The 23053-nt window shown below is 35.9% G+C and overlaps 2 protein-coding genes across 2 annotated transcripts in view; both read right to left on the bottom strand.

The window, feature by feature from the left end:
• nudt4b (nudix (nucleoside diphosphate linked moiety X)-type motif 4b) overlaps nt 1-10655 on the bottom strand; it is a 13915-nt gene extending 3260 nt beyond the window's left edge. The window contains exon 1 of the mRNA XM_067427400.1: nt 10231-10655. Within this exon, the coding sequence (XP_067283501.1) occupies nt 10231-10326 (96 nt within the window). The 5' untranslated portion in view covers nt 10327-10655. The remainder of the gene's footprint in view (nt 1-10230) is intronic.
• Nucleotides 10656-15978: 5323 nt separating this feature from the next.
• Nucleotides 15979-22645, bottom strand: ube2nb (ubiquitin-conjugating enzyme E2Nb). Its single transcript, XM_067426946.1, has 4 exons — nt 22490-22645; nt 20769-21015; nt 17792-17932; nt 15979-16712 (listed from the first exon to the last, which is right to left on the bottom strand). Exons 1-4 carry the CDS (start codon nt 22517-22519, stop codon nt 16666-16668), a joined length of 465 nt encoding a protein of 154 aa, XP_067283047.1. The 5' UTR covers nt 22520-22645; the 3' UTR covers nt 15979-16665.
• Between the last annotated feature and the right edge of the window lie 408 nt (nt 22646-23053).

Genomic DNA, 23053 nt, shown 5'->3' with positions numbered 1-23053 from the left:
CTGAGAATGCTCTGGTTTCAACCAGGCTAGGTTTGCTGTTTGTTTGTCGGGCTGCACAATATTAATTAATTAATACGATCGTTGAAATATCAATATCAGTGTTATTTTAGTATTATTTATATTCTATTAATGCTTTGAGTTAGCATGAATTGTAATTATAGATTTTTATAATCTATTCTATATCTTTTAATTATATTTTCATTTTAATGCATTAGTGTTTAAATGAAATCAAATAAAACACAACATATAGTCATGAGAATTTGAGGAAATAATAAAATAAAGCATTCATGATAATTTGAGCGATTAATAACATTAAATTAAATAATAAAATACAATAAAATAAAGTAATTAAAATTTGAGAATTAAATAAAAGTAAATAATAAAATAGCAGTCATGATCATTTGAGAGTTTAATCAAATTATATAAAATAATTAAATTAAATAATTTGTAATAAAATGCAATAAAGTCATGATATTTTGAGTTTAATTAAAGATGAGAATATGAGGGGTTAATGAAATTAAATAACGTATGATAACTATTAAAGTTTTTTATTCATACTTTGAGTTAGCATTTGTTTTTATATTAACAGTTTTCATTTTAATGCATTAGTGTTAAAAAGAAATGAAATAAAAGTATAAAATAACAGTCATGAGAATATGCGGGATTAATTAAATTAAATAATAAAATAAAATAAAGTCTTGAGAACTTGAGATATGAATAAAAATAAATAAAATGCAAAAAAGTAATTGACCATTTATTTTTAAATTTTCAGTTTAATGCATTAGTGTTTAAATGAAATTAAATAAAATGAATAAAGTCATGATATTTTATGGTTTGATTAAATTATATAAAATAATACAATTAAATAATAAAATACAATAAAAAATTTAAATAATTAAATAAAATAATAATTAAATAAAAACAGAATTTAATAAATGCATTAAATAACACAATTAAATAATGAAATACAATACAATAAGATTTATTTATTTCCAGAGATATATATTTTATTTCATTAAAATAAATGTTGTTGTTGTTGTTTACATTCTCTTTATTAAGTTTTCCAAATTGGCACAAAAAAATCTAACAAAGTACACTTTTTATTTGCAGATATTATGTACAATGATATTCTAACCTACATACTAACATATACATAAAGTATAACTTTTTAACATTATTAAATTATTCTTCTTTTTTAAAAGTGGGGGTTAGGGTTTAATTATTAAGTAAATACAATCTATTATTGTTATTATTAATTATTATTGCTGTACACTGTAAAACAATATTTAGAAAAAAGTTGCCAGGTTGCCTTAAATTTTGAGTTCATTGAAATTAAAATTTTGAGTTAATACAATGAACATTTTTTTGAGATTCGACAACCTTTATTAAAATATTATTCGATTTTGTAAGCATATTGGGTAATTGTGTGTGTTTTATTTCTGATGACGCAGCCAAATTGTGCTATTTTCATGATTTATCACATTTTTTATGTGGTTCAGATACAATAATATTTTGAGTTTCTATTTATTAAACACATTTCCTTCATTGTATCAACTCAAATTTTTTATTTCAATAAACTCAAAATTTTATGGCAACCAGATTACTTACTTTTTTAAGTTAAACCAACACAGACCAGCAAAAGTTTTTTATAGTGTATGATTTAATTAATAGAGGGTCTCAACAAAAACATTTTTTTAATAGTGTTAGTTAAAAATAATAACTCTGGAGAGAGTGACTTCTGATAGATGGACAGAGCAGGCAATCTCGCTCTCTGATTGGCTAATCATCTCCAGCTGCTGATAGGCCCTCAGGTGTCTCCTGCACTAAAAGGATTGTGGGATTGATGGTTCATGACACTTGTTGTCACCTGGTGAGGTTATTTTTAGGGGTCACCTCCTCAAAGACAGCCGGAGGCATTGGGTTTGCCTCACAGAAACGACAAAGGAAAGCTTTTGATTGTTCTGTTTGCACGCAGCGTTGCTAAAACACAGTTTGTTGTCTTGAAACATGTTAGTCCAGTTCTGGTTTCCCAGGGTCGGTCACACATGATCATCGGCTTAAGAGTCTGTTCTCAACTAAACAACTACGACCTGTGTGTTCCTGTCACTCTGTGATGAAGTACACTACCATAGGGTTAGGGAAAAATGGATGACAATGAAACCTCTTGTACAAACAGGTCTGAGAATAACAACCACAACCAGTAATTTACAGTCCCATAACTCCACCTGGCTGAAAACATGTCTATATCACATTTGACCCCTAAATAACAAGAATAAAAAAAGGACTATGTGCAGTCAGCCAGGCATTATTGCGACATAATCACTGAAAGGCGTTTCTTTTACATGGGTTAAAACAGACAGCTGTGTAAAATTATATTATATATATATATATATATATATATATATATATATATATATATATATATATATATATATATATATATATATATATATATATATATATATATATATGTATATACACACACACCAATCAGGCATAACATTATGACAGGTGAAGTGAATAACACTGATGATCTCTTCATCACCTGTTAGTGGGTGGGATATATTAGGCAGCAAGTGAACATTTTGTCCTCAGAGTTGATGTGTTAGAAGCAGGAGAAATGGGCAAGCGTAAGGATTTGAGTGAGTTTGGCCAGATTGTGACGGCTAGACGACTGGGTCAGAGCATCTCCAAAACTGCAGCTCTTGTGGGCTGTTCCCGGTCTGCAGTGGTCAGTATCTATCAAAAGTGCTCCAAGAGGAACAGTGGAGAACCGGCCACAGGGTCATGGGCGGCCAAGGCTCATTGATGACCGTGGGGAGCGAAGGCTGGCCCGTGTGGTCCGATCAAACAGACGAGCTACTGGAGCTCAAACTGCTCAGGAAGTTGATGCTGGTTCTGATAGAAAGCTGTCAGAATACACAGAGCAGCTCAGTTTGAGGCGTATGGGGCGGCAGAGCCGCTGACCAGTCAGGGTGCCCATGCTGACCCCTGACCCCGCCGAAAGCACCAACAGTGGCACGTGAGCATCAGAACTGGACCACGGAGCAATGGAAGAAGGTGGCCTGGTCTGAGGAATCACGTTTTCTTTTTCATCACGTGGATGGCCGAGTGTGTGTGTGTGGCTTACCTGGGGAACACATGGCCCCAGGACTATGGGAAGAAGGCGAGCTGGCGGAGGCAGTGTGATGCTTTGGCCAATGTTCTGCTGGGAAACCTTGGGTCCTCCATCCATGTGGATGTTACTTTGACACGCTCCACCTACCTAAGCATTGCTGAGACCATGTTCAGCCTTTGATGGAAACGGTATTCTGGCGGCTGTGGCTCTTCCAGCAGGATAATGCTCCTGACACAAAGCACAAATGCTTCAGGAATGGTTTGAGGAGCACAACAGCGAGTTTGAGGCGTTGACTGGGCCTCCAAATTCTCCAGATCTCAATCCAATCGAGCATCTGTGGGATGAGCTGAACAAACAAGTCTGATCCATGGAGGCCCCACCTCTCAACTTACAGGACTTAAAGGATCTGCTGCTAACATCTTGGTGCCAGATACCACAGCACACCTTCAGGGGTCTAGTGGAGTCCATGCCTCAACGAGTCAGGGGTGTGTCATGTGTTTACAGTTTTACTCACAGCGTTAACTAGTTTTTAGTAATTTAATGCCAAGGTAATATAACTCAAAGTATAGTGTTACAAATGTACTTTAAAACTAAGATATAAATATTGAATGATCCATCAATTGCTGATGGACAAAATAAATGTTTTATTGCTGTACTAAATGGATTGTGAATGTCATTTCATGTCAACATTAAGAGGTTCTCAATGACGCATCAATGACGTTTGTAATCAAAACAAAGTGGGCGCAAAATATGAATCATCAGCCATCAATTAGAGTTTAATGCATAAACATAACAGATCTGATTGATTGACACGATGTAAAAATCACTGCAGCAGAATTATTGTCTTTCATATCGGGATGAATGGGATTACATTTTTAAATCATGTTTTCTCACCACACAACCAGAGCCGGTGGAGATCACAGACTTTCACCCAATGTCACCGCATTATATAAGGACAAACCCCCGGAGCAAGCGGGGTTAAGTGTCCCGTTTAAGGACACCATGGTGGAAATCTGTGGATTTCTCCACCAGTTACCAGACTTATCGACCAGACCGCGCCACAAATACACCAGTGATATTTTAGTACCATTGTGATACTATTACACTGTAAAAAAATTTTGATGGTAACCCGGCTGCCTTAAAATTAAAAATTTGAGTTGATTCAATGAAGGAAATTTGTTTAATGAATAGAAACTCAAAATATTATTGTATCTGAACCACATAAAAAATGTGATAAATCATGAAAATAGCACTATTTGGCATGTTTCACGGCGTCATCAGAAATAAAACACACAATATGAGCCCAATATGCTTACAAAATCTTTTAATAATATTTTAATAAAGGTTGTCGAATCTCAAAAAATGTCATTGTATTTACTCAAAATTTTAACTTCAATGAACTCAAAATTTTAGGGCAACCAGGTAACTTATTATTATTATTATTATTTTAATTACGATGTATAGCTATTATTAATTTTCTGATTTTTAGTTTTAATTGTGACTTTAGGTAAAGTTTTAGTAATTTTGTTTGGTATTTTCTAGTTTTTATTCTATATAGTTTTTTGTTTTATGTCTTTACTACATGAAGTTATTTTAGACAACTCACAAATAGACCAGTATTGTTATGTTGTAGAGTTTTATTAATATTTTGAATCAGCTTTTATTTTTACATTTCACATTTTAATGGTAATTTTAGTTAATTTTAGTCATTTTGTTGGGTATTTTCAATTTTTTTATATTTTTTTTAAAATACGTCTATAGTTTTATTTTAGCTTTTTTTTGTTAATTTACATTAAATTAAAGTTATTTTAGACCACTAACAAATAGACCAGTATTATTATATTGTAGCGTTTTAGTAATATTTTGAATCAGCTTTTATTTTTACCTTTGTGATTTTAGTTAATTTTAGTCTCTTTTTTGTTAATTTACATTAAATTTAAATTATTTTAGACCACTCACAAATAGACCAGTATTATTATATTGAAGAGTTTTATTAATATTTTGAATAATAAAAAAATATATTTCCCATTTTAATTGTAATTTTAGTTAAAGTTTTAGTCGTTTTATTGGGTATTTTCTAGTTGTATTATTTGTTTAAATTATAAATATGTCTATATAGTTGTTATTAAAACATTTTTACATTAAGTTAGTTATTTTAGACCACTCACAAATAGACCATTATTTTATTAATATTCTTGTAATATTCTTGTTAATATAATGTTTTTATATTTCTTATTTAAATTTTGATTTTAGTTAAAGTCTTAGTAATTTTGTAGGTTTTTTAATGTATATTTTTTAAATTCATTTTTATTTGTTATATTTTTGTTACTTTAATACACGAAGAAGTTAGATATTTTAGACCACTCAAAAATATTATTATATTGTAACGTTTTGTTAACATTTTGAATCATTTTTATACTTTCCATTTTTATTGTGATTTTAGTTTGTTGGGGTGTTCTTTTTTAAAATATATAGCTTTTGTTAATTTCTATTTCAGTCTTAATTATTATTTATTTAGTACATTAAGATAAACTTTGCAAACCAGCTGAAATAATATAACAATTATTTTATTTTAAGTAACGAAAGTGTTTTTAATGCTTTAGCTTTAGTTTGACTATAACTATTAGTTTACCCAGAAAAGCATCCTCCACATTATAAAAAGTCAGGTGACTACAGTGAAGCGTGTATGGTTGAGTATGCATGTGACTATTTTAGCAGTAGCATGTCAGAGTTATTCAAAATCTGCTGCATGTTTACAGAAACTCATATTCTAGGAAATCAGGGCTGTATTTAATCATAAACACATGCACATGATACCAAATGGAGTAGCGCAGTGGCATTTGTCCTGCACCTGTAGCATAACAGGCATGCATTCTGGGACAAATGGAAGGCTTTGGATGAGGCAAATCACTGTTTACTTTAACCCCTTAACTGTCCCCGTCCACGCTGGCGAGACACCTGGCACTCTTTTTTCGATCGCCTTTATTTCATATCATATTTTTTAGTAATTATCATAAATTAGGGATCATTCAAAAGCTTACGAACTCAAATTTCATCCTGTGAAAACCGTTTTGAAATCAGACGTTGCGTTAGCATGGAAGCAGAACTCTAAAATCGTCTAGTGGGCTCCTCCCCTAGTGGGCGGAGTCATGTGTCATAGTACGAATGTATTTTAACTACTTTATAATCAAAATCTTTTCTAATCTTGACAAAACACATATCATTGGAAAGGTCTGAGTCTCAATGTTCCATATTTGGTGTCTGTTTTATGATGGAAGTGATATTTGGACAAAAAATGTACAGGAAATTGCATCAAAAAAACAATCCATGGAAATTGATTGACACCCGGTGGCTATTTTTGGTATAGCGCCTAAACAAAATCTCATGGGGACTTGAATTTTTGTGATATCAGCTTCAAATTTGGAACACAAATTGGTTAGACATATGGCTTTTGTTTTATAGTAACTTGAGAGTAAAACATTTTTTGTAAAATATATATTTTATATTTCTAAAAAATAATTAGTACTGTATTTTTCATTTTCAATAAATTTAAACTTCCATAACTTTTTAATTATTTCATATTCTGAAATTCGTTTACTTCAGCAACAATCTGCTGAGTGTCTGCTTTCAATCAAGACCAAACTCAAGTCTATATTCCAAAGCATTATTGAATTACAGCCCTTTAAGCTTGAATAGTGCATTTTCGTGACCAATATAAAGGGGGGGGGGGGGGCAGTTAAGGGTTAAATTCTCCAAACACACTCACAGGTCTTGCCATCGCTGATGGCCGCTGTGAATCTATGAAGTGTGTTGAATGGGAGAGATTTTGACTCAACATTCGCTGGTTCTCTGCCCTCCACTAACCCTCTTTCACTGCCACACAAAGGGCAGCCATTTCAAATGAGTTCCCCTTCGCTTAAACAGACATGCACTGACTGCGGATCAGTCTGTAGCTGGCATGCGGTGGCGGGAATGTTTGTGGAACTGGTCTGAGATCAGCGGGCATGGTTAAGACCAGATTTACACCAGCAATCCCACACAACTCAGATTCTTCCGTTTGGTTACTTGGATACAAGGAATCGACAGAACGAAAGAACCCTTTGGCACAAAACTAACACTCATATATCAGGCGGTTTGTGGTGTGATTAATTATTTACAAGATGACCTCACTCAAGACTTTACTGGTCACCTACAAGATAATTAAAACCTTTTACTGCCCGTATTCATGGATTTACTTTATGCATCACACACATTAAAACAAAAACGGTATTGTTGTAAATAAAGACTAATACATTTCAGCCAAGTGTCTGTGTGTTCATCACAAGTCAATGTGCTTCTTATTTCTTATCTATGGCCGATAGATACTCAAAGCAAACCTTTGAAACAAGAGAATACGAGTTTATATTTAAGTTTAAGTTCATGTCCCGACTTGATGAGTCTCAAACAGTATTATAATGATGCTTCCAAGCCCTAGGTGCAGCTCAGTCAGATATCAATCATATTTGTGGAAACATTGGTATGGGTGCCTGTTAAGGCTCTCATGAATCAAGTATGTCTGTATGTGTGTGTGTATGTATCTATGCCTTTTTTTTTTTTTTTGTATGTCTTGTTGTTGGGCCTAGAGCCTGTAATAAAGTTTATATATATCTAATGATTCTGACTTTTTTCCTAGCAATTGCGGGTTTATATCTAACGATTACGATTTTTTGTCTCGCATTTGATTCTAATGATTCTGATTTTTTCTCGCAATTGCGAATTTATATATAACGATTCTGACTTTTTTATAACTAACGATTCATATTTTTTTCCTCGCATTTGATTCTAAAGATTCAGATTTTTCGCTCGCAATTGCGAGTTTATATATAACGATTCTGACTTTTTTCTTGCAATTGATTTAGACAATTCTGACTTTTTTCTTGCAATTGTGAGTTTATATCTAATGATTCAGATTTTTTTCTCGCAATTGATTTTAACGATTCTGACTTTTTTCTCACAATTGATTTTGACTATTTTTACTTTTTTCTTACAATTACAAGTTTATATCTAACGATTCAGATTTTTTCTCGCAATTGATTTTGACGATTCTAACTTTTTTCTCATAATTGATTCTAACGATTCTGACTTTTTTATAACTAACGATTCATATTTTTTTCTCGCATTTGATTCTAAAGATTCAGATTTTTTTCTCGCAATTTTCGAGTTTATATCAAAAAATTCTCACTTTTTTTTCCTCACAATTGATTTTAACGATTTTGACTTTTTTTCCTCACAATTGATTTTGACGATTTTGACTTTTTTTCTCGCAATTACGAGTTTATATCTAACATTTCTGACTTTATTCCTCACAATTGCGAGTTTATATCCAACGATTAACACTAACACTCATATATCTGCCCGTTTGTGGTGTGATTAATTATTTACAAGATGCCCTCCCTCAAGACTTTACTGGTCACCTACAAGATAATTAAAACTTTTTACTGCCCGTATTCATGGATTTACTTTATGCATCACACATTAAAACACAAAAACTGCACTGTATTTGATTTTTCAAAGTTGTAAATAAAGACTAATAGTTTTCAGTCTACTTAAAATTTTCATGTGCTTCTTATTTCTTATGCGTGGCTGATATAGAGATACTCCGCAACAAACCTTTAAAACAAGAAAATTCAATACTAATTGATTTGTCATATGGCGTTCAATCTTAGAGTCTTCTCATGACATTCCTATCTTGGATGTATGCAGCTGTATACATGCAGAAACAGAGACCTGCAGTCTGACGTGCTTTTATTGCATAACTGCACTACGGAGGCCCAATGACCGACAGTCTGAAGTGCCTTTAAGTCATAGGGACGGCCGAAGCGAAGCAGACGTGTGCAATAGATATGGATGGATGGAAACAAAAGGTTTAGTCCCGTTTGTTGAAACAGGTTAACTAATTAGGATCAATGGGATTTTGGCTTGCACAGCGTAATTTGACAGAGATTACAGCCCTGGATGAGAATTAAATAACCAGATGTGCTCTAGATTACACTGCACAGTGAACTGAACAGTCACATGCATGCATACAGCAAAAACTTCACTTTCTAAGAACTCTTGACAGTGGAAAAACTGATCTCAGATCACTTCCAATTGTAAACAGTACTGTGTAGTGTGTGTTTGCATATAGAACAATATTTGTTTGTGTGATGCACTGTGATTTTCCATGTGGAAATAATGTACACACATACACAAACATTTATGCTAGATGCAATTAATCTATGCATTTATATACACATATCCATCCATCGATCAGAGGAGTTCTAGGGGGTCCGTGGAAAAGTCTAAAGAAAAACAGTTTAAATTTTTTTTAAATTAGTGCTGTCGAAACGATTAATCGCATCCAAAATAAAAGTTTGAATCTACATAATATTATTATGCATATATATATATATATATATATATATATATATATATATATATAAACACACACACACACACACACGTATATATTTAAGATTTTTTTATATGTATAAAATATAAACAGTATATACATGCAAATATTTTCTTTTAAATATATCCATGTACGTGTGTATTAAAATATACATAATAATTATTCACAGCACAAACACATATTATGTAAAACTAACGTTTATTTTGGATGTGATTAATCACAATTAATCGATTTGACAATAACTCAGTAAATAAAATACACTTTAAAATTATTATTAAAATAAAAGATGAATCTATTATATCAGATTGAAATTGTTCATATAACTTGATTATTAAATTAAATAAATAATGCATTTAACAGGTCCATTGTCATTGTGAGTATGGGAAAAAAAATAGCATATGCAACGTAACAAAAACTATTTTTTTCAGTGGGTGTTTATAAAACATGGATGCCTTTTAAATTTTAGGATGGGGTCCAACATCATATTTTGGGTCCCCCAACACATCAATCACATGACACCTGATTTATAGCTCGTATATGTACAGTACACATATATATTCTTCAAATATGTGTTTGTTGTCATATATTCGGACCGGGGGTCAGGTGAAAGACTCGGTGTGTGTTGATACACGGATTTATCATCGGAGCATCATCATGTCTGGTTTAGATAATATCTCCGTACCTCATCCTCCCGTTCGTTCTTGAAGCACAGACACGCCGCCCGCCGCTTGAATCCTTCCCGGTCGTACGTCCGCGTCTGGTTCGGTTTAAACTTCATGCTGAAATCCTGTCGGTCCTTCGGTTGATGATATTTCCGTCCGCCGGTCAGCTGAACGGCCCGAGCTCCGTCCGTGAGTCACCACCGACGGTCAGGAAGACAGCGAGAGGCGGACCAGTACCGAGCTGGACCGAGCCTGCGGGGTTTGCGTCGGTTTAAAATCTTATGTATAACATTCCTCCAGTAAATTCGATTATTTAACGACAACTCTGCATTCCGCTACACATCCCCAGCTCAAAATATCTCGTCTTCCCTCGGTTTATATACGTGTGTGGTGGGCCGGGTGCGAAATTACTAACGTTGGTATGTTGACGGCTTGCTCATTAATATTCATAAGTTAAACAGTTAGCATTGGAAGGTTACCAGGCAACGTCAGCATACATTAATCAACAGCGTTCACCATTGGAAGGCAACGCCGCAACGTCATCATCAACTAGTTAATATTTACGAGCAACGCCTTCGTCGTAGTGGGATTTGTGCGCGAGAACTCCGTGAGGCGGGTCCGTGAACTGCGATCACACTTGTCCGTTACCGCATTATTGCGTGGCCTTCTGTCACACATTTCGCGGATGAATATGACAAGATTTTCTGCTCTTTAACTGTTAATTTAATCAGGTATTTGTTATCTGTAGATAGACAGATCATATGACAACAAACACAAATCAGTTTATTGTAGTCACGCGCGTTTCAAATATAAACATTTCGACAAAATACGTTACAATGGACGACAAAACCAGTCATAGGGGTCTTTTTTTTTTTAACATTGAGATGTATCATCTGAAAGCTGAATAAATAAGCTTTCATTTGATGTATGGTTTGTTAGGACAATATTTGGCCGAGATATGTGATTAATCTGAGGGTGCAAAAAAACAACTATAAAAAAAACCCTTGTCTAATAATACATTTTTGATATATTTAAGGTAGGAAATTATAGAATATCTTCATGGAACATGATTTTAGTATCCTAATTATTTTTGGCATAGAAGAAAAAATTATAATTTTGACCCGATTTGTGCTCACATATGAAGATATTACGAATAATAAAAAATAAATGATTGCAGAAAATAAACATTTATACTGGGTATCATTCTCAACCAGCAGTGCATTAATGCATTCAATGTAAAATAAATCAATAAAAATACCATGGTAATACCATGTTTTTGTAAACGTTTGTCTATTACAGTGCTGTTAGTGAGCACTGGACTTTGGCATACGATCTGATTCAATTATGAATGTTGACATTGTTTAACTTTGACAAGAAAAGAATTTGCCATTTTCTGTGTAATCAATGTGCAAACACGAAACAGTGGAACTATAGGCTCCTTCGTTGATAAACACTCATTAGTGTATTTTAAGCTGGTTTTAATCTTAAAATCATTTTGACTTTAAAAACAAAAAAACAAATAGGTTACTTGAGATAGGCTATAGACCTGTAGCATAGCTGTAACAGTTCCACTAGTGTTTTGTATAAATGTTAAGATAAAATGTTCTTTAAATGACATTAGAATGTTCTTATTACGTTATATAAATATTTGAGTCTCGTGATGTTCTTGGAACGCATTATGTTATTTTTACTTTTCATTACGTTGAGAAAACGTTCTGAGAACATTTTCGTTACTGAATGCATGTTAAAGTTTGCTTACCTTTTTGAAAATATTACAAATAAACATTCAAAAAAACATTGTACTAACATTATCGCAACCTTTTAAACAACATTTAAATGGACATTGCAAATCACTGCTCCCACGTCTTTAGAACAAAAATCTCCACTATAATCTTAAGGAAGGTTTAGCCTGCAGTCGTCATGCACTTTAATGAGTGAATTACAGGCATCTGGTGAGTGAGTAGACCAACTTGTGATGACGTAGACTAGAACCTCAAACTCCACACGGGCCAAACTCATTACGCACATTAATCAGGCATAATGGAAATAAACATTTGCCATCGGCTTTCAGCTCCTGAGACAGGCGAGAGAAGCGTGAATCTGTTCATGGCCTTAATGAGATTACATGGATCTGATCAGAGCAACATCTGCCACACACTCACTGAACGTGACTTTTCATTCACATTCACTGAGTGACAGGAGTTACTGTCTCTCCCAAATAAAGCCGTTTCTGTACCGTCAAGTGACGAGCTCACATCTTAACAAGGCTTACTGATCAGAAAATCAGACTTTTTTTCTCACGATTGCGAGTTTATATCTAACGATTCTGGCTTTTTTTTTTTTGCAATTGAGTTAGTTCATATCTAACAATTATGACTTTCTCAGAAAAGATTCTGACTTTCTTGCGATTGTGAGATTATAACTAACAATTCTGACTTTTTCTCACGATTGCGAGTTTATATCTGAAGATTCTGACTTTTTTTCACGATTGCGAGTTTATATCTAAAGATTCTGACTTTTTTTCGCAATTGAGTTCATATCTAAAAATTCTGACTTTTTCTCAGAAACGATTCTGACTTTCTCGCGATTGCAAGATTATAACAATTCTGACTTTTTCTCACGATTGCGAGTTTATAATGAACGATTCTGACTTTCTCCCAATTGCGAGTTTATATTTAACGATTCTGACTTTTTCACGACTGCAAATTTATAACTAACGATTCTCACTTTCTCGCAATTGCAAGTTTATATTTAACGATTCTGACTTTTTCACGACTGCAAATTTATAACTAACGATTCTCACTTTCTCGCAATTGCAAGTTTATATTTAACGATTCTGACTTTTTCACGACTGCAAATTTATAACTAACGATTCTCACTTTCTCGCAATTGCAAGTTTATATTTAACGATTCTAAATTTTTCTCGCAATTGCGAGTTTATAATGAAGGATTCTGACTTTCTGGCAATTACGAGTTTATATTAAATGTTTCTGACTTTTTCTTGCAATTGCAAGTTTATAATGAACGATTCTCTCATGATTGCAAGTTTATATTTAAAGATTCTGACTTTCTCACGATTGCAAGTTTATATTTAACGGTTCTGACTTTCTCTTGCAATTGCAAGTTTATAATGAACGATTCTGACTTTCTCGCAATTGCGAGTTTATAACTAACAATTCTGACTCGCAATTGCGAGGTTATATTTAACGATTCTGACTTTCTCGCAATTGCGCGTTCATATTTAACGATTCTGACTTTTTCCTTGCAATTGCAAGTTTATAAGGAACGATTCTGACTCTCACGATTACGAGTTTATATTTAACAATTCTGACTCTCACGATTGCGAGTTTATATTTAATGATTCTGACTTTCTCAACATTGCAAGTTTATATTTAACGATTCTGACTTTCTCACGATTGCAGGTTTATAACTAACAATTCCGAGTTTCTTGCAATTGCGAGTTTATATTTAATGATTCTGAGTTTCTCACGATTGCGAGTTTATAACTAACAATTCTGACTTTCTCACGATTGAGAGTTTATATTCAATGATTCTGACTTTTTCTCACAATTGCGAGTGTATATTTAACGATTTTGACTTTTTCACAATTGCGAGTTAATAATGAAGTCTCTCAAAAGAATCAGAATCTCAAGATGTGATTCTATAAATACGGTAAATACTACGATAAATAAGGAATTTCCTTTTTTATTATAACTAACGATTCTAACTTTACTCGTAATTGCGAGTTTCTCTTGCTATTCTGACTCTGCAATGAGCTGCTGTCTCTCCCAAATAAAGTTGTTTTAGTTGAATCAGAAACAAACTCCCATCTTAATGTATATGAAAGTTGTATATGTATGGGTTCAGAAATACTCATTTGTCAGCGGTCAAACAGAATAAATAGTAATCAGTTCTATTTGTGACCGTATACAAACGCTCAAGTTATACTCTCAAGGTCTTTAGAAATCCTGTAATGGTAGCCATTCAGACACTGCAGTCATAACAAACGGCTCATTAGATATATGAGAAAACAGAAACAAGAGGCTGTTTTGATTGCTCTCGATGTCCCAATCCTATAAATGGCCTGCAGACAGACAGACACAAACATACAGGACGGAGAAATGTGCTCTGGCTTCTGCTGCCGCAAGTGCAGAAATAACTTCCAACTGCAGCTCTGCACCACCGAGACAGTTATATAACCTGACGTTTCGTAGAAGTCGCATGGAACAGATGAGAGATAAGAGATATGACAGACCCAACGTCCTGCAGGTCTCAGAGAACTTGATTCATAAATCCAGAGGTCACTGCGGCTCAAATACAGTGGAAGTCTGAGACAACATTGGAAAAATGTCATTTAAAGTCCCATTTTAGCATGAAAAAAGTCCTTACCATACAGAACTTTCTTTATAGAATCATACTGAATAATCTTTTTTTTAATTGATTAATATCTACTGGGGCAAATGTAGTTTGTGTGAAACAAAATATATTAAGCCTATAATTTTGTAAAATATACTGCATTGATCAGAAACATGGTTTAAAGGTGCCCGTCTCAAAACCAGATCAATCCTTTTCTATTTTAATTTGCAGAAGTGAACTTTCACATTAACACAGCAGTAAGTCAATGCAGCCGTTTCAGCATAATTCATAGAGTCGCTGAGAATAAACACCTGCAGTGTTTTATGCCATTCAAGTGAAATTATTTAATTATTTACTTAAACTGTTGTTGTTGTTTTTTGCAGGCTACATTCTATGAAAGATTGTTTCCACAATGGAACAAAACAATAATAAAAGGTAATTACGACAATATAATAAAGTCATATTCGCAAAATATAAACTCGTAAACACAAGAAAAAAAGTCCGAATTGCAAGATATAAACTCGCAATTGTGAGAAAAGTTGGAATTACAAAATATAAACTCGTAAACGCAAGAAAATAAAGTCAGATTCGCAAGATATAAACTTGTAATTTCAGAAAAAAGTCAGAATGGCAAGATATAACTCAATCGCGATAAAGTCAGTATTGCAAAATATAAACTCGTAATTGCGCAAAAAAAAGTCAGAATTGCAAGATATAAACTCGTAATTTCGAGAAAAAAGTCTGAATCGCAAGATATAAATGTGCAATTCCAGGAAGAAGAAAACAATTACAAGATAAAAACTCGTAATTGCGGGGAAAAAAGTCAAAATCGCAAGATATAACTGAAAATAGCAAGAAAGAAGTCAGAATTATAAACTCGTAATTGTGGAAAAAAGTCAGAATTGCAAGATATAAGCTCGCAATTGTGAGAAAAGTCAGAATTACAAAACAAACTTGTACACGCAAGAAAAAAAAACCCGTCATAAAACGGTATTTATTGTTTAAATTTGTTAAAAAACTTTGAAAGTTGAGACTTTGTTTCATATATCTAAAGTAACTTGCTCTATCCTGTCGGTCAGCGTATTGTTCTTTTTGCTCCTCTACGTGAGAACGTGTGTGTGGTGTGAAAGCGCCATGGCTTGTCAGACATAGCGACGTAGCTAAAGAGGGCGGGTCTTTGCGAACGTTCAATTGTGAGAAGTCTCACAACTCCAAATTTATAACTCACAATTCTGACTTTTTCTTGCAGTTCTGACCGTCTCAACTAGGATGCGTGAGAAATAAAGTCAGAGTTGTGAGATGACGTCAATTACCTTTGTGTTTTTTTTGTTTTAATTGTGACAAGCTACAATAACAATTAGATTCGAACCTGCAAAAGAAAAAGTCCTCAGTAATAAAGAGAACAAACCAAATAACATAACAAAAAATATTTTTACTAAAACTGAACATTTACAGATTTAATTTTCCCAGACAAGTCATACATATTCCACTCCGGCCTAAACACAAACCTTTCCACACACACACACACACACTCACACACGTTTAGTTTGGAACACAACAGCGTCAGAGCAGGTTCTGTCAGATAGGCCATGATTTAGACGGGTTCACCACATGCTTTTAATGAACTCAAGAGTTTCACAGGAAGGAAAAAGTAAAAAAAAAAATTCACATCATTTTATCCCTGACCAAGAAGCAGCACATATGCAACACATGTTAACAGCCCCTCTACGCCCCGCAACATAAAAATCTACTAACAAAAATGAGCCATCAATCTGGGTGTAGGGCCTGGATGCAGTGAAATCCACTGTAATAGACACTGTAGTACCCATTCTGACAGGGTCCAGTGTAGTGACCACGCAAGGGAAGCCAGGAAGGCCCAATCCGTCACCACACATCATTTCCTGGCCGAACCCAGAAGCAGAGAGATCATATAGTCTGAGCTGAACCAGGAACACACCCCACACTCACCCAAACGGCTGCAGTAGATGCTTTTCAATCAGAATTTTTTTTTTTTTGTCTGAGAAAGTGTCCTTTAAACGCAAAAGAAGACAGGAGGAGATTGTTCCACTTCTCTCACTTGATGCCACCTTTTCCTTCTTCTAAACTTCAATGTTGTTACCGGCATAAAGCCTGGTCCATGTTCGGGCTGTAAGAGAGAAAATAACATCAACACTCAATAACATTTTAATAAAACAAATCATTGTGCACTTTTTTATCTTTCCCTTCTCATTCTTATTGCTTTATTTTATTTAATATAACTATATACACCGATCAGGCATAGCATTATGACCTAATATTGTGCTGGTCTGTCGAGGCATGGACTCCACTAGACCCCTGAAGGTGTGCTGTGGTTTCTGGCACCAAGATGTTAGCAGCAGATCCTTTTAGACCTGTAAGTTGAGAGGTGGGGCTTCCATGGATCGGACTTGTTCAGCGAGAACAAGGTTTCCCAGCAGAACATTGCCCAAAGCATCACACTGCCTCCGCCGGCTCGCCTTCTTCCCATAGTGCATCCTGGGGCCATGTGTTCCCCAGGTAAGCCACACACACACACCCGGCCATCCACGTGATGTAAAAGAACACGTGATTCCTCAGACCAGGCCACCTTCTTCTATTGCTCCGTGGTCCAGTTCTGATGCTCACGTGCCACTGTTGGTGCTTTCGGCGGGGTCAGGGGTCAGCATGGGCACCCTGACTGGTCAGCGGCTCTGCCGCCCCATACGCCTCAAACTGAGCTGCTCTGTGTATTCTGACAGCTTTCTATCAGAACCAGCATTAACTTCTGGAGCAGTTTGAGCTCCAGTAGCTCGTCTGTTTGATCGGACCACACGGGCCAGCCTTCGCTCCCCACGGTCATCAATGAGCCTTGGCCGCCCATGACCCTGTGGCCGGTTCTCCACTGTTCCTTCCTTGGAGCACTTTTGATAGATACTGACCACTGCAGACCGGGAACAGCCCACAAGAGCTGCAGTTTTGGAGATGCTCTGACCCAGTCGTCTAGCCGTCACAATTTGGCCCTCGTCAAACTCGCTCAAATCCTTACGCTTGCCCATTTTTCCTGCTTCGAACACATCAACTCTGAGGACAAAATGTTCACTTGCTGCCTAATATATCCCACCCACTAACAGGAGCTGTGATGAAGAGATCATCATTGTTACACTTGTCATAATGTTATGCCTGATCGGAGTAAATGCTGCTGAGATTCTCTAGTCCCGCAGATCTCACCTGTTTCAATGGCTTGAACCTCGTTGCTCTTCCATTGTTCAGCTACATCATTGGCCAGCGGGTCATCAGGGTTCGGAGCGCTTAGTAGAGCCTGGATAGAGAGCAGCACTGTACGGATCTGGAGAGCTGGAGACCACTTATCTATGAGAGAGGAGGCGGCAAATGTATGCGTAGCTATATCAAGCCTACCGTATCATATTTGACACATAGAGGCCTCTAAATGATCAACAGGTACAAAACAAATCTACTACAGTCCTTCTGTTGCCCGATTGACAGATTCGATGTTTTAGCAAGTTTTTAGTATAATTGCAGAAACATCCTTTACAGCTTTTTGCTGTTAAATCTGATTTTTATTAAGTAAACAAGTATAACTTTTATATTGTTAGCTATGATTCAAGATGAGCACTGAAGCAGCTTAGGTTTACTTGATCTAAATCTGTCAGTCTCAAATATGATCAAGGTTTATTTGGTCATCTGTCAATCATAATTATATTGCATTATGTTTTAAAACAACAGAGCTTAGATAATAAAAGTAAGCATTATAATAAGACGTAGAGTGACAAATGATATTTCAATGAATTATAAACAGGGCCGGCTCTAGCTCTTTGGTTGCCCTAGGCGCGAGTTTTGTGTCCTTTTCATAATGCATATGATAAGTTATCCACATAACGTACTGGTCTTTTGACATTTAAACTACATCCATGTAGGTTATTGCCAGTGAAGTTATGTTTGTAATGTTAAGTTATCATAGCTATCAAAATCCAGTGTTGGGAAAAAAGAAAAAAAAAATTGTGTACTGTGCTAATTAACTGAGATTTCTTACAGCTCTTACAGGTTGTTGACCTTGTTTGTTTCGTTGCTTCTATTGCTCTCCACTTTTTTGTATGTCGCTTTGGATAAAAGCGTCTGCTAAATGATTAAATGTAAATGTAATGTAGAAAACTAACTAACTAAATACCAAGCTAGTTTTTTGCCTCTAGGTCATGCATTAAAATCATTTAAAGGGGCGGTGAAATGCTGTTTCCTGCATACTGAGCTTTTTACACTGTTAAAGACTTGGATTCCCATCCTAAACATGGACAAAGGTTCAAAAACTAATGTTGGACGTTTGATGGAGTATTTCTGTGTCAAAAATACTCCTTCCGGTTTCGGAGAGTTTTTTTCGAGTATGGGTCGGCTTGACGTTAATAGAGCGGAAGGTCCTTGTATGGGCCGTACGGCTCTTCTCCCGGTAGGGCGCGCTCGCATGACTAGAGCGAGAGAGGAAATGCACGCCCATAAACACTCTCAGGTGCAGATCCAGTCGTCCGTGAACACTTCTGTCGCTCCGCGCTCCACTTTATTCCTATGGGTGACGTCGAGCGACTTCAACGCTTCAGCACAGCATTTCGGGAAGGCAGCGCTGAACATCAGTGAACATCAGTGAACGACACGATCGTGTATAACATTAGTTAATTTGTCAATGGAGCATGCAATCTATGGTGTGTGTTTAAATACATTTGTTTAGCTGACCACTATAGGTGTCAGTTTGATTATTGTAAAACCACCCAAACATGAACCTAGCGTTCTCACAAAGCGTGCTTCGTCATTCAAATGCGCTAAAGGTTAGCGTTACTCCATTGTTGTTCTGTATAACGTTACACTAGTCTGACGTGCAAAACCGTTCTGCTTGCTACTGCTAAGGTTTAGTCGCATACAATAGTCCATAAACCGAATCATGTCCTCATAAACTGCGAGTAAACACACACAAATGTTGACAGGCCACTAAATACAGTCCATACCACAGAGACGGACGTCCTGCTGCTGCTGTTTCTCCTGTTCAGTTTATTTCAGCCTCCGGATCTGATTCTGGATCATATCTGTATTAGCTGAATCTGATTGATAGCCGTGGTTTATTAGAGTAACGTTTTCTTCTCCACGCTTGAGGATGACAGCTTTCAGAAGCTCTCGTGCAGTAGCTTTGCGCTCGTCATTCTTTAGCTCCGCCCACGATACGCCTCCAGGCACTCGTTTTTTTCCGGAAAGACTCGGTACAGCATATATTTCTTTTATAAATATAATACAACTAAAGACTTTTCGGAGATATGAAGGATGCAATACTACTCTATAGGTACTCAAGATTGACTGAAACTGAGTGTTTCACCCCCCCTTTAATGCATGGCTAGCCATGGATTATCCCACTTATACATTGTTTATCAACTAACATTGGACGGTATTGGACGTTTCATTGCTGTCAATACAGTCCAATATTAGTTGATAATATTGATAATACTAAGTAAATTGATTTAGTTTGACACCTTAATGGTGTAGAAGAGATGACTTACCTCTATACTGGGTTTTCTCTTTATCCGTCCCTGTGCACCCGAGGGTTTAGGCCGCTTCTTTTTAGTGTCAGTGATGAGCACTTGCCTGACCTAACGCCTGAACCCCCCAGCCAATAATCGACAATAATTCAATCTAATAATCAGGTTGTCAAGTAATTAAACGTGTGGCTGAGGGGGCGCCCTAGAATGATCATATTTAATAACACTATGTTTTATTTAGCTTGTTCTAATTCTATTATTAAAGGGAAGTAAGCCTAAGGGTGACACTAGAGGGCGCCCGAGCTCCCAACACAATTTTCGCCCCAGGGCAACCGCCTAGATCGCCTATAGCAAACGCCGGCCCTGGTTATAAAGATCTCATTAATTTAGATTACAACCATCAGAATTTCAGCTTACTTTTGGTCCATATAAATATCAGCATATGCACAAAATTACATATTTTTGCTTAAAACTGAGCTGTTTTCCCACTACATCATACTATATGAGCTGTAAAATCCTGATGTATACAAATATGATACAAAACATGCGCATTTCTATAAAAATTTTGTCTAAAGGCTCAATAAACTTAGATTTTTCATGATATTATGCATGTTATATGATCTTATATGAGTTTTACAGGGTTAACCGGTCTAAAACAGCATCAGATGAAGCACCTTTCAGGATGTCCAGACAGATCCTCCCCAGTTTGTCCACATTGGGGTGGTAGATTTTGGTCATGAATCGGACCTTCGGAGCAGCCATGGGATATTCCTCTGGGAGGAAGAGCTCCAGTTTGAACGTCCCACCCTCGAAGGGCGAATCCTGCGGACCAGCGATGACCACGTGGAAATATCGGGCGTTCCCCTCATCAGGCTCCGCTTTGATTCCCGGCACAGGCTCGGCCAACAAGCGCTGCGTCTCCTGTTGGGACAAATACACACGTGAAAAGCAAGAGCAAGGTCATGGGTTCGATTCCCAGAGAATGCATTAATCCATAACCGCAGATGTAAAAACACAGCGGCACCTCTATTGGGTTTCAGCTGCCTGAAAACAAAGTGCATTTAGAAAGTACTGTGTTGCTACAATCAACCATTTTAAAGCGGTGGTCCTGTGTTATTACGTTAAAAAAAATGTATTAAATAAAAAGAGAGCGAGATAAATTATGATAGCAACAATGTTCTCGAGACAAATGGTGGGTTTAAGAACAGAAAACACAAAGTGCTTCACTTAAACGTTATCTTCGTCTCCGCATCGTCTGTCGGTGGCACGTTTCCTCACCCGATAATATCATTATCATCCAATAATATAATTTCTCTCAACATGAAAATGAGAAACAATACAAACACGACAACAACAACCATAACTTATACCGACTCGTGTGTGTGTGTGTGTGTATACGTTCTGCACAATAACATGGCGCATTTTGATTTCTTAGTGTTTGTTTCCGCTCGCGCTGCTTGAGCTTATAATGCTTTTGTCAGTATTTACACATACTGTTTAATGTTTTAAAACCTTAAGATATATAAAGTAAGCGTGTTGTGTACATTGCCTGATCATAAGCTTGTTCAGAAATGGTGACGACATGTCGATAAAAAAAAAAGAAAAAGTCTAATTTTCTCAAAATACTTAATTTAAATAAACTAAAATTGAAATATTCGAATATTCAAAAGCAATATTTTGGGTAAATGCCCAATTATAGAGCATTTCTGAGCATTATATCCTCTTAAATACTACACACTGCACCTTTAAAGAAAAACAAACCACAAAATGACACATCAAAACTGAAGTTGGTCTCTTTAAACGTCATTTGGACCAAGTGGGCGGTTCTTTGCCAGAATAAACTGCAGTGTGACAATCAAAAATGTGGCAATGCAAAATTAAAAGAGCGTAGACTATAGAGAGAGATAAAAACAGAGTAATTAACTAATCTCCATATGTGCTTAATTTAATTTTTCTGATTGCATGTACACTCTTATTGCTCCGTAGAACACAATATCCCACATGCAGACAACACTAACACACACACACACACTTCAAGAGTGTTTCCCAGCGCATCTGTAAACATGTTCATGTGTCACGCAGAGGCTTTAAACACACCCAGACTCTCATCTGACAGGAGCATCGCTGTTCGCCGAGTTTACTGGCTCCTTAACAAACCACAAATATCTCATGACATTGCTCCATGTTGCTCTTTTTAATGAAGGTTAATTGCGCATATTTTATTAAACCTGCATGTCTTAAAAAAAACAGTGAGCGCGCGGGAGCCACCCAGCAGCAGCGCGAGCTCGGGCCATCAGCAGCACGTGCCGTTTTCACTTGTTTTTAACGCATCGCAATCACAGCGCGTACAAATAGCGCAACGGAACGCACGCAATAAACATTATGAGAGTCATACCTTAATAATCCTGCGGGGCAATCCAGCCATCTTGTTTTATTAATGTGGTTTGCACCGTGGCCCGCTCCCTACTCCTCGCGTTGAGGTTGACAGCGCATGCGCGCAAGACTTCCGGTAAACGCGTCATCATCTCATCATCCGCTCCTCCAATGGGCGCTCTGGGAAATGTAGTTTTCTAGGAAATGCGCGTTATCTACTGTTTTTTAAAATTTATTATTATTAGCGTGGGCATTTCAAATAGTGTATTTTTACTTTTCCTCCGATAAAAAAACATATTGTTTCATCTAATGTATTCCTTCCCGTTTTTTTTTCTTAGATTTTAATTAGTGCGGTCAATTCGATTCATCTCATTTAAAATAATAGTTTGTTCTTACATGTGTGTGTACTGTGTATAATTATGTATACTTGACTACGCATACATATTAAAGAAATATTTGCATGTATATATAATTTATATTAATATACATAAATAACATTCTTAAATATATACATGCCTGTGTGTATTTAAATATACTTCATAATTATACACAGAACACACATCTGTAAACACACTTTTATTTTCAA

This window comes from Pseudorasbora parva, chromosome 20 (assembly GCF_024679245.1).
Source record: "Pseudorasbora parva isolate DD20220531a chromosome 20, ASM2467924v1, whole genome shotgun sequence".
Classification (NCBI taxonomy): domain Eukaryota; kingdom Metazoa; phylum Chordata; class Actinopteri; order Cypriniformes; family Gobionidae; genus Pseudorasbora; species Pseudorasbora parva.
This window is presented reverse-complemented; position numbering and strand designations above follow the sequence as displayed.